General features: G+C 44.7%; 1 protein-coding gene across 7 annotated transcripts in view; it reads right to left on the bottom strand.

Moving 5' to 3' along the window:
• The window catches only part of TMEM229B (transmembrane protein 229B), a 55,709-nt gene that overhangs the window by 35,107 nt on the left and 7,996 nt on the right, over positions 1–12,606 (bottom strand). For 3 of the 7 annotated variants that reach the window (XM_061998757.1, XM_061998754.1, XM_061998756.1), the window contains exon 1: positions 4,051–4,370. The exons of 2 other annotated variants lie outside the window; for them this stretch is intronic. In XM_061998757.1, the coding sequence (XP_061854741.1) occupies positions 4,051–4,335 (285 nt within the window). In that variant the 5' untranslated portion in view covers positions 4,336–4,370. Of the gene's footprint in view, positions 1–3,987; positions 4,371–12,606 lie in introns of those variants that run through there. 2 more of the 7 variants (XM_061998753.1, XM_061998755.1) reach the window with 2 other exon arrangements.

Raw genomic sequence — 12,606 nt, 5'->3', positions numbered from 1 at the left:
AAAGAGCACGTTGTTCCCAATTGGCACAGATGATGGTAATCTGCTCCTGCAGAGCCAAAGCCTTCGTACAGTCTGGCTTGCTTTCAGGACTCTTTCTTGCTGCCTGCACAACCACCTCACCTAGGAGCTCAGAAACCATCTGGGTAGTCCTGCTTCACATATCATCACAGAGATGCGAAGAGCAGACCAGTTTATTTCTAACATACAAGGCAAATCAGCCCTTCGTTCCCCCACCCAGTCAGTACTGAGCCTGTAGAGCTAGGAAGGCACAACATAGGCAACAAAGTTACTAGAGAATACTAAAATACACACAGGAAGCAGATCTGAGAAGCAAAAAAATATCATTTACATATCCTCTACCAAGACAGTCACAGGCAGATAAGGTCAGAAAATATTAGCTACCTAGATGATCAGCCTTCCTTCAGAAGTGGGAGAAATTCCATACTTCACCTTTCACAACACGCAGATTTTACTTTCAAAGATAACTCCAATTTTCATCACTCAGCTTGAGGTCTTTCACTCCAGATCCAACCCAGGGACACCTTTGTCGGACATTGCTTCATTCACTGCTGGACAGGGACACACAGGACAGAAGGGACCACATGTAAGTTTGCTCAGGTGCCAGTTCCCCATCTGCAGGATGCAGCTCTGGAATCGGAAACCTTACCAAGGTATTGCAGCTGCCTGCAGAAGTGGGCAGTGCTTTCCTTGAAAGGAAGGTGAGGAAGAGAAGTTTTTCCTACCTCCTGCTGGCAAGCAATTCATCTAAGTAATTGACCCACTTTCTATGGAATAATTAGCCCTAAGGAAGAAGCAATGCTGCCCTTTAATTAGTCATGTTGTTACCTCTCTTGTCTTACCATGTAATAACAGGCTGCCCGAGACTGAAAAAAAGAAACAAAAACATCACAACAACTTAATGTCATTTTCTTACACGTGGCATTTAGTAAAGGCAATCCAGAAACAAAGAATCCCGAGGTACAACAGGCAACAATAACACTTCCCATTACTTGCATGATTTCATCATCAGAACAAGCAGCTCTCCTTCATGCCTTTAAGCCTCCTCCATATATTTACATTTCTCTTTTTTATGAGCTTTTGGGTGATATTTTCCCTTCGTCTTCCATGAGGAAAAACTACTTTCTGCTGTTTAAGAACAGGAAGGACTCTCTGCCTAAAATCTAGTCAAATCTCCTGTATATCATAGTTTATGAAAATTTCATTCAGTTCTTGCAACAGAGCTGAGTAACTTGGATAAGGACAGAAGCCTTTTAGTCTAAGGAGATTAGATTTGCATAGCATGAACAAGGTGCATGAGAAATCACATCATAGCCAGAGTGGCAACGCCAAAACTGGCAAAAGGCTGTTCAGACGAGCCTCACACAGATGACCCTTAGTGACCGATCTCATGCTGCAGAGCAAAGAGAAAACCTTTTAAGTCTGGCCCTAGACTCTGTGGTAGCTACAATTCTGAGGATACAGACAAGATCTGCCATCAAAGCAGGTGATGATAGCAAAAAGATGGGGTTCTTTTCCCCCGCCAGGAAAAGTGCAGTCTCTTCTCCCTCTCCTCCACTTCCCCAAAGATGACCTCCTCTTCCTCTCTACCATGCTCAGTTCCCAAATCTGGCTTATTTATAATGCTTCAGAGTAAGGCAAAAACTATATTGATCTGGCTAATTACACCATGACAGGAAATGCCATCCCTGGACACAACGCAGTGGCTGCCTGCAGCCCTGAAGCTGGGTTCAGTCATGGTTTTAACCAAATGGACAGGTTTTCCAAGCACATTTAGGACATTGTAAAACAAACAACTCTTCTCCAGAGCTGTCCCTGCATGGGAATAAGTAGAAGCATAAATTACAAGGCCAAAAGGATCCCTAGATCTTCCACTCCTTAGGACTCCTCCAAGATACTCAATAAAGTATCACAAAAAGATATCTCAATTTAAAGATCCAGATACTGTGAAGCCCACAGCCTCACCTAAAATTCTCTTCCTGTCTTACACTCAAAGTCAAGAACCTGCATCTCCCTTCAAGGTTAAATCTGACTTTTACTGCTCAGCACTGCATCACGTTATGACACTTTCAGCAAAACCACGGAGTCCCCACTATCAGGTATCGTTTCCATATCTCTTCAGAGATTCAGGGTAGTCTCAACCCACACGTCAATAGGGTATTGACAACTCTTGTTTTAGCCTCCCTTGGCCATTTCTGTAAACTGCCATGGGATCTTCCCAGAAGAAGGCCAAAGTCTGAACTCTCCAGATGAAACAGCTCATTTCCTGCCTCCACCACGACCCCTCAGTAGGGTGAGAACAGCAATGCTGACCCAGGCTACGGATGTGCTACCAGAGCCTTAGCAAGGACATGTTACACAGTCACAGGCAGTACCATCTCAACACCTGCTTGCCCCTCCATTTCCCTCCCATCCCACTATATTCTTTCCTTTTTCAATATGCCTGTGATCAGAGGATCTCAAAAGTGTTTCATAAACATACAATTTTATGGAAGTTTTTCTTTTCAGGACTTCCTATTTACCACCAAGCAGTAGCCAGCCCCACCTCTAACTGATGCTGTGCATATATGAATGCATTTGCCTTCCTGGAAACCACAAAACAGAGCTCTTTGGGCAAGCTGTTCTTGCAAATCCCCAATGCATGCTGCTCTGGCAGTCACTGCGCTGTTGCCACCTCCCCTGCAATAAAATTCAGTTCCTGCAGGGACTGCTTTTTCCTCAGAATTAAGAGGGGAAACAAGACAAACCTGTCAAATAAATTGTGTCATAAATACTTCATGTGACAGAGTTTTACTGCTTCTGCTGTATAATTAGGAGTGTTAACAAGTTTGTATTTGCCAGGTAGTTTTGGGCCAGTGCTGCCAAGCACTCTCTAGGAAGTGCTGGTCTAACACTCCAACTTCCAGATGAAAGGAACAGGCTGGCCTCACAGCAGCCCTGCTCCCAAGCATCCTAGAGGTAATTTTCACAATCCTAGTGCAAAGAACAAGGGACAGAAGGAAGAAGATTTTACATCTTGACAAAATTCATCTATTCTGAATATTTTCCCATACAAAAAATGGAATAAGAGCAAATATGTTGAGACAAATTAAAAAAAGTAAACGAAAAAAGGGAAAAAAGACGAAAACCTCTCACTCTTAGCTGGCGGCAAGATCTGGGTCCCTGACCTCTGACCTTTACATGCCCAAGTAATTCACAAGGCTACAGAAAGGTCCCTGAAGGCCCCTCAGCCATCCCCCACTATGCTCTACAACCCCAGGCTGCTTCAGATCTACTTCTCCTTTCCAGGAATACAGTTTTACTGGGGAAAAAACAAAATAAACAAAAAACAAAACAAAACAACCGAACACAAAAAGATGTTTTGACACACTTCATTTTTGTCAAAGAAGGGGAACTTTTCAGTGAAAAGCAGCTCCAATTTCAACAGCTCTTCCACCCTGCTCCCCCAGCGCCCCGAGCACCCCGAGCCGAGCCGCCGGCTCTCGAGCAGAGCCCCCGGCGCCCCTGCCCCGCCGATCGCCCCGCGGGGCTGCGGGGGCCGGCGGGGCCCGGCCGGCAGCGACGGCCGCTCGCCCAGGCCGCGCCGCTGCCCGGGAGGGGGCGACACGGCGCGCCCCGGCTCCTGCCCGAGCCCCGCCGCGCCTGCCCGGGCCCCGCGGGGCGCACAGCCCGCCGCTCCACCGCCGCCCGCCTTTGTCTCCCTCACGCTGGCCAGGCCGCCCGGCTTCCCCGCGCGACGCCCGCCCGCCGGCGGCACGGCCCTCCCGGCGCCTCAAAGCGAAACCGCGGGCGCCGGCCTCCGCCTTCCGCCGCGGGCAGCGCATCCCTCGCCGCCGCTCCCGCCGCTCGGCTGCGGGGAGGCCGCCGCGGGCGCCGAGGCGGGCGTGGGGGCGGCGGGCAGGTGCCGGGGCCGCCGCTCGGCAGCTCCCCCCACCGCGCTCCCGGCCGTGCCGCGGCTCATCGCCTCACCGAGGTCCATGGGTGCCCTGCGGCCGCCGCCGGCGGGAGGTGAAGTGTGCCAGTGACACTCACCAGTAGTATGGATGCGGTTGCAATCTGCACATGCTCGCTTCCGACAGCCGGCCTGCCCCTCCACCTTCCCTTAACTCTTTCCCTACTGCCCCGCACTGCCTCCCCAGCGACGGGGAGACGGCGGCTGCGGCCCGGTCCCCGCCGGCCTCCTCCCGCAGAGCTGCAGCCCGTTTGCTCGGCTCGCCGCGGCTGGGGTCCGGGGGCCCGCACAAGTGGCTCCCCCCGAGGCCTGCCAGGACCAGCGGCGGGAAGGGACCCCAGACCCCTGAGGGGAAGGGAGCCCATTGAGGGGTGAGTTGCACAGCGTGCCCCAGAGAACCGGTCCCGGCCGGTGGTGTGTGCTCAGGTGTGTGGCAGGAACACCCTGCTCAAAAAGCTCCCCAAAAGCCTGGAGTGTTTGCTCTGGCAGGGCACACGATGTGGCAACACTTCTTGGTTGGTTAGGGTGTGGTAGAGGTTCTTCATATTTACTTTTCTAAACAAATCCATAACAAAAAAACCTAAAACGAGAGCAGCTAAGGGACGTACCCCTCACGGGCCTGTTGTTGAATGTGGACGCTGACAGGACATCCCTGCAGTGCAGGAAATCAAACACAGCTATCAAAGGAAATATTTGTCTGCAGCTTCACTGTTAAAATAGTGAAACATAATATCTAGAAGTGTTTTTGCACCCAGAAGTATCTCTTCAGATTCAGAAAATTGCCTGAGGAAGAGGAGTAGGAAAGTAAAGCATACCTAGTCAAATAAATGACAATCCTTTCTCTTGCTACATTAACTCTTTGGCAACCTGAGAACACAGCGCGGGGGGGAAATGCCTTTCTCTAGGATTAATAATCAGGAGATTGCAATCCTGAACCAGCGTTCACAAGCAAACAAGTGACCTCTCTGTACCTTTACCCTCCCTCCAAAAAATGGAGGCAACAGCAGCTCTGAGGAGCAGCTAGCCACTGCCTCTGAAGTGCTGCTTCAGACAGACGTGAGGGAGAGTTTGAGTTTTGTTCCTTTACAGAGAGAGAAATCCAAATATGGTGAGGTAGAATGGTAACCCCAAGTAGCACAAATTGAGAAATGGCAATTGATCCTGAGCCTAGAGGCCTGTCTTTAAGCAACACCCTGCCTTTTGTAATTAACTACCAATGTTGAACTCTTCCTCTGGTCTGCCCAGGCCTCTGATGCAGTCCATATTTTCCCTCTCACAGACACCAGGTTTCATTGTCTCTCCTGCCTTCTGTAGCACCAGAAATGATGAGCTAATGTTTTTAGCAGAATAAGGATGTTTTTATGACCTCTATTTAATGACTCGACATTTCTGATATCAATAATAAATGATCCCTATGAAGAGGCAACATTGGATCTGTGCAGGCCCCAAGGCAATTATAATGAAGGATTCTCAAGATGCCTGGCCGCAGGGACTCTCTCAAAGGCAGGTATTCTCTGGAGAGGCTGCTCCTTCAGCCCCAAAACTGCAGGGCCAGCAGATGCTGCACACTCAGAAGACACTGCAGCTTTGCATAGCTCTGCATAACCCGGGAGCACCCGGCTTACTGGCAGGCATTCCATCAGCATTCTCCCGGGGAGCTCTGTCTACAGACTGCTGTGGCTGCTCCAAGGGTGCCACAATGCAGCAAACCAGCCTGTCACTGAGTTACCCGATTGCACAATCCCACTGTGAGAGCTGGGCTATCAGAAAGATGGGGGTATTTAAAAGGGGAAATGGAGAATGAGGCACAGCTTGCCCTACCTCAGCAGCTCTGTGGGAGCTAGGGCAGCACTGCATGTGCTCATGACCTCAAGCTGGATTAAAGAAACCTAGTTGGTTTATATGTATTTCAACAGATCTGAAAAGGAAAATGCTAAGACAGCTAAGGCATCTTTGATGTTCTGAGAAGCACTTAACAATACCGTATCCGATTAGGCAGTGACAGAGGACGGCAGCCTGGTGCAGTGCTTATGTATTTATTGTGAAACAGCATCCTGTAGAAAGCACTGAGGACTGTGCTAGAGACATAGTCAAGAGAGACCGTGAGAGAGATCATTTCACAGTATGAGACAGCATGAACATTTCACAGCATGAGAGGAGAGAATGCCTTACAAGGATCAGAGGAAAGGTCACAGAGAATGGAAGAAGAGAGCTAAGAGATACTCACCTATGAGAAGGAGAAATCAACAGCCAGAGATGTACCAGGAAAAAATGAGACGTACATGTAGGGAATACATAAATCTGTATTCCCCTGTCTAGTCACAGCAAGCAGAGACAGGAAGGAGGAGGTGAGGAGAGAGCTCCCAGAATGAGAAGGGAGGAAGGAGGAGGCAATGAGGCAGGGGTGAGGGGAATGAAGACAAACGCTGTACTGTGCTGAGGGGACAGGCAGGAGGGAGAGCTGTCAGAACCAACACCTGCTGGTGGTGCTGCACACCTGAGATCAGCTCTCACCAGATGCATGAGCTTGTCCAGAAAAGATGTTATTTTTCTGCCCAGCCTTGTTTCTTTCAGCCTGAGCTAGGAATGAAAGAGGAAAAAAAAACAAAAAACCCAATGGAGTTGAGATTACCATGCAGTGGAAACAGGAGTAGGGTGAACCTTGGGGACAAAGGAGAGAGGATTTCGAGAGCTGCCTTTTTCTCAGGCATTCACTCTCCAAGGCCTGGTGGCAGGAGCAAGCACTGTTCTCTGCAGAACATCTAGGCTTGTACACAGGAAGGTGGCTACAACTTTCAAAGAGTTTGCAGTGACCTAACTATTGTAATCTGGCATAGGAGATGCAGCTGATCTTATTCATGATCTCGTAATCCCATCATGTGTGTGTTACCTTTAAGTGGAATAACACAGGTCATGTATAACACCTGAGCTAGTTTCTCTGTATGTGTGCCCAAAGTGAGCTCTGCACCATCCTGTCTCCTTCTGGAAAGGAGTTATTCATTTAGGTGCAGCATCACACCTGACTGTATGGAAATGTCTGGGAAAGCAGCATAATCATATTTGCTTGCTACTATACTATTGTATCTGAGCACACTAAAGAGTGCAGCAATAGCCAAGCTGGTTCCTTACTCATCCATTTTGTGTCTGGCAGAGCTTATTCCCTCACTGTAATTTGTGTTTTATTTATGGCACAACTGTTATACTAAAAAAAGGATGACTTATTTCTTCAGGAACTCTTTGATGTGGTCATTACAGTGGTATCTGAGTGCATCTCAAATATTGCTGCCAGTGTAGTCATTCCCAGTGAGGTAATATCTTGCTCTGCAGACAAGTGTTTGAAGCTCAGACATGTTACAGTTAAAAACAATCATATGATTGAGATTTGTAGCATCTTTTTTTTTCCCGACAGAGAATTTAGTTTTATATGGCTCCTTATATTTATATTCTGGTTGTGGATGTTCATCCCTTCTGTAATTGCAGCCCCAGTCTAGAAAAAGGAGCACCTGGAAAATCGGGAGTCCAACTGACTTACCTGGCATTGCTTAGGGACTAATAAGGAATGTGATCCAACTTTCCAGAGCGGGGTTTAACCACGTGGCTCATTAAATCACCCTTACCCTAATTCCCTGCCTCACTCTCCACATGCTATCGGGTTCTGCAACAAATTAAACTGCGATCTCACCTTACATCACACCCTGTCTCTACCCTGCCCTGGTTCAGTCTGACTCCGGCCAGCCAAGGAGACATCTATCATAGAAAACTTCAGACCAATTGTTTAGAACTTCTCAAGCTGAAATCAGGGGTTTCCTCTCCTTGGGGAGGTTTGCCTTTTTCTCTCCTGTTTGCCTGGGGTGGTCCTCCAGCTGAGAATTGGGAATTTTGTCTCCCTGGGTATATTGAATAGGCAGGAGATGCTCTCTGTTTAATAAACCCCTCACAGATGTACATCCAAAACATGGGCTTCTTTGTTAGAAAACTGTGGAACAAAAAGCAATCTTGAAGCTTGCAAAGAAATTAAATAAGAAGCTAATTTAGTTATTTTTCTGAGGGAGCCTCAGAGCATATTCTTTTCTCTAGATATAAAATGTAACAGTAATGTTTGCACGTTTACTTTGTTCTATCTGTTTTCCTTCAAGATATTTTTCTATGATAGATACCTGCCATACCTTCTGGCCTGGTGAGAGCTTGGCTCTGAAACTAAACATGGTGATAGAAAACTTACTCCTAAGAGCTGCTAACCAAAATGCCATGGAGCAAAGCATCTCGTAGTGCCAGGATGGCCTGTTTAAGAAATCCCAGTCGAGGGGTGTTCACATTCAAGGTATCCATAGGAATGAATGCTAACAAGACATTTTCCCAGAGACTGCCAAAACTTTTGAGTTTCCTACAGGTTGTTATTCAGGGATCATCTCTGGACTGACAGATAAATTACTCAGCAGATCACTAGTATCCTTCACCACCTCCTGCCACCTTAACCTTTGTATGGATTAGATGCCAAATGGGTCCTACAGAATACAGTGGCCTTAGATTTCTTCTAGGACAAGAAGCAGGCAAGATTTACTCAAGCCAAGACTGATGTCTGACTAAATAATACTGTATTTGCTTGAATTTTAATGAAAACAAATAAAACAATCCCTCGTGGTTTCTATTCTGAATTCAGGGGCAGAAGAAAGGCAAATATGTGGAATGTATAGATCCTGAAGAGTTTGAAGTCAGATGTGTTTTCTGTTATTTTGCCAGATTTAACAAGGTGCAAATATTGTTTTCAGGAGGTGCAAGCTGCTATACAAATCTGGACATGTGTGGTCCAACTCAGTGCAATGATCTACTTTGTGGAGAAGTGTTGCTCATTTAAAATGCCAGGAAACTGGAGTCCTGGACACCTGGGTTGCATTCACAGACATACTCCAGGCCCTCACAATGCCCTCAGACACACCCCTCTGTTTCCTGTTTCCCCAGCTGTAAAAGAAGGAACTAATTCCCTTTTCTAGAGAACTTTGAGACATGCCAGTAGAAAGCAGGACAGGCAAAGAGGTGTTACATTTGAAGGATCTCTGGAACGCCAAACAACCCAATACTAGCACTTCACTAATATCTTGTAACACTGAGCTAGCTAAGAAACTGAGACAAGGAAAAGAGAAGGCACCTAAAATGCACCAGAGATGGGATAATTATAATAAATAATTCCATTTCATACAGTGTCTCTGGTACCTATTATACTACAAAATATAACTGAGAAACTAAATATTACTGGAGCTGTAGTTTTTATTTATACAACATGACATGCACACAAAGTGCTCTGCGCAACAGTAAAATGACAAGTGTCTGCCCCAAGTCACTTACAATACAATTCTCAAACATTAGTCAAGTGGTGATAATAAACCAGGCAGAGGAGGGGAATGGATGAAGAGAAATGATGGAAAAGACAAGGGTTACAATATAAAAAAAAAGATAAATAGAGAAGGTTGGGAGCAATTAAATAGTATGAATGAAATTGAAAAAGCACTCCTCTGAGATTTTAAATTATGTGGAAAGTGGATGAGTCAAAGGAAAACATAAAAGCAATTCAGAGCTAAAAAATCACAGTTTGAAGCTCTACTTACATCTATCAAATATTCACAATGAACTGCTCGAGAACATTCCACAGGCCAAGCGCTTTTTAAATCACAAGTACATCTGAGATGAACAAAAGCTGTTCACAAACAGTGCTGAAGCAGCAAGTGGCTAAATCTGTCAGATAAGCTCTCTACTATAAATACAAGTTATCTACCCTGCCCTTCTCCATTCTTCATTCCCTCAATTTCCCCTAAGTTGCATTAGTGATGAGACTCTTCAGTTTCTTTCTTAAACTGTTATTTTGACAGGCAGTCCCCATGCTTCGCCCTAGAGCAATGGAGGCCTAGGTGCAAGGCCTCCCAAGGTGCTTTGGGATTACTTAGAGTGAAACTTCTCACAGGCCCAATTCTTAAAAGCATTCAGTCATACAGACATGCAGCTCGCTGCTACGGGGATTCTCAAGATACAATTAGCAGCAATTCATGCCTGTTTGTTTTGGTGATCTGAACATCAAATATCACTTTGGTGAAGGAGGTTCCCATATTCAAATATCAAAATCTCCTATGGCCATGTTGTGAGAGTTTTTTTACTTTTCTGCCTTAGGACCTATTTTTGGCATCTTCACTTGCATTCGTATCTTTTCTGTTTTCATTAATACAATGTGCACGTGAGGTCAGGTTACTTACTTACCATAGCTGTGTGTCACAGCTGAAGAATGTAGTTTCTAGGCAAAAGAAGAAGGAAGGGGAAAGGAAGTCACCTAGCAACTCATATTTCACAAGTATTATGCCAGTCCAGCTGGCAAAGTGACCATCTACTGGAATATCTAAAGGGAGAAAATAATCTTGGACTTTCACAGTCCCACAACTTCTTTCATTAGTTATCTTGACAACTTTAATTTATCTTGTTATCATCAAATGGCAGCACTTAAAGGGCAGAACAGAAGGAAAGTTGCATGTTTAGCTACTGTGTGTTGACATAATCATAATAATTAATATATCTCTCTCCAACAGCATAATGGATCTCAGAGATCACTATCGCCTAGAATGACCTCTTAGGTATCATAAACCATTAATTTTCATGGATATATTCCACTATTAAATGCCATAACTTATGCCTGACAATTTGTAGTCAGCTGTAGGCCGATAAGAAAAATGTCTAGTCTTGATATGAAGACATAAGGAAATGAAGAATTCACCACATTAGCTTGTTCTAGTGGTTAATAATTTTCCGTGTCTCATTCTTCACTTAAATTTGTCTGGCTTTATAATTCCTGCACTCAGTACAGCTTAGTCTGTTCACAGCCCTTTCCTGCCAGTGTTTTATGCCTCCAACAGTACCAATTCATTAATCAAGCCATAAATCAAGTCATCTTCTTTTCAGTAAGTCAGACAGGTTGAGCACTGTAAGTCTTTGACAATAAGGCATTTTCTTTAGATGTTGAATAATTACCAAGCTTCTTTTGCACCTTCCCCAGCTTTTCAACAACCTTTGAAAATAAATATCCTGCATATGATTAGTTTCATGATTACCACAAAGGGAAGAAAAGTAACCTGGTACTTCTACTCACTATTCCCATGTTTATGCATTCGAGGATTGTTTTCGCAGGTTTTGCCACTGGAGTGAAACTGCTCCATACTCTTGAGGACCCTGATCCTTTTCAGAGCATTGTTTTTCAGAGTAGGGTTTCTGATAACACATCTCCTAATCTCCTATCTGGCTCCCACATGCATAACTTTGCATTTGGCTCTAGTAAAAGGCTTCAAATTTGAACGTGTCTGATCTGCTAGGTGATCTAGCTTGCTGTATATAAATGCTTTCCCTTCACCTTTGCCATTCCACCGGGCTTTCTAATACCTGCATATTTTATCAGCAGTGTGTTTATATTTACTTCTAGGGCAATGACGAAAACGTTGAATAGCACTGAATCTAAAATTCATCCTAATACTAGTGCCACAGCTTTTGCAAAGCACAGGTGACATGGCTTTATTCTATTCTGCTTTATGTCCAGCAGACAAACTTGGCTGGACTGTTTTCCCCGTGATTCAACCATTCTATGTCCTGTGTTTCTCCCAGTGAATGGGAGTCATTCAGGTACAAAGGTCCAGCAGTGCCCCTGATCTCAATGCTGTACTCGAAGCATTCAGTGAGAAAGCCATTTAAGAAATAAAGTCAAGCTGAATTCACACCCTGTACATAAATTCACTCCTGTCCAGTGAGGACTCTCTGTTGGTAACCATGTTATCTCTTCATGGAAACACAGAAGGTAGGGTCAGAATGTACTTTAAGATCATCTTTAGTCATCTTCCTGCTTATATTATTCTTGATTTTTTTTTTCTCCCAATATTATTTTGATGCTGAAAAATACACCCCTGAGTTTTCTTAAACTTTGCCAGAGGGTTCTCCATCAGGTAACCTTTTTAACCTGAACTGTTGCTAGCCTTGCTGGTGCACATATATTGGGATTATTGACATTGCCATTGTTTAATATTAGGATAGAACAGATACTCCTGCAGGATTCTGACATTTCCTCACTATTACAGGATTCATGAAATATCAATACCAGCAGGCTAGAGATCAGTTAAATAACCTCTATCAGTATTCCTATGTAAGCTACCCAGATCTGCTGATTTTAAAATATTTACCTCTAGTACATGTTTTACATTCCTCCTGGTCACTAATGGAGCAGAAAATTTTTCATCAGCACATAAGTGAAGCATCTTTTTCCTTGCCAAAAGCAGAACAGAATTATTTAATGAATATTTGTCTTTTCTGCAACATTAGAATTTCATCTTCAGCAACAAGCAGCAGCATGTACCTTTGTTAAGACTTCTGTTGTTCTTAATATATTCTTAACTCATTTTATTGTCTTAAGGCCTGCCAGCCAACGATTTTCCTCTGTTGTCTTTTCTTTTTTGGTCTATTTTTACACTGTGTAACTTCCAATTTATATTGATTGCTGTATATTTCCCATTTTATCCGTTTGCTATGTAGGCTTTTTATTTTCTAACTATGCCTTCACTTCACACATTGACCCAGGTCAGAATTTTAAACAACATTGTTCTCTATTAGGCTTATAA

Source organism: Colius striatus, chromosome 6, assembly GCF_028858725.1.
Source record: "Colius striatus isolate bColStr4 chromosome 6, bColStr4.1.hap1, whole genome shotgun sequence".
Taxonomy (NCBI): Eukaryota; Metazoa; Chordata; class Aves; order Coliiformes; family Coliidae; genus Colius; species Colius striatus.
The sequence above is the reverse complement of the archived record's forward strand: the minus strand, read 5'-3'. Positions and strand labels throughout refer to the sequence as shown.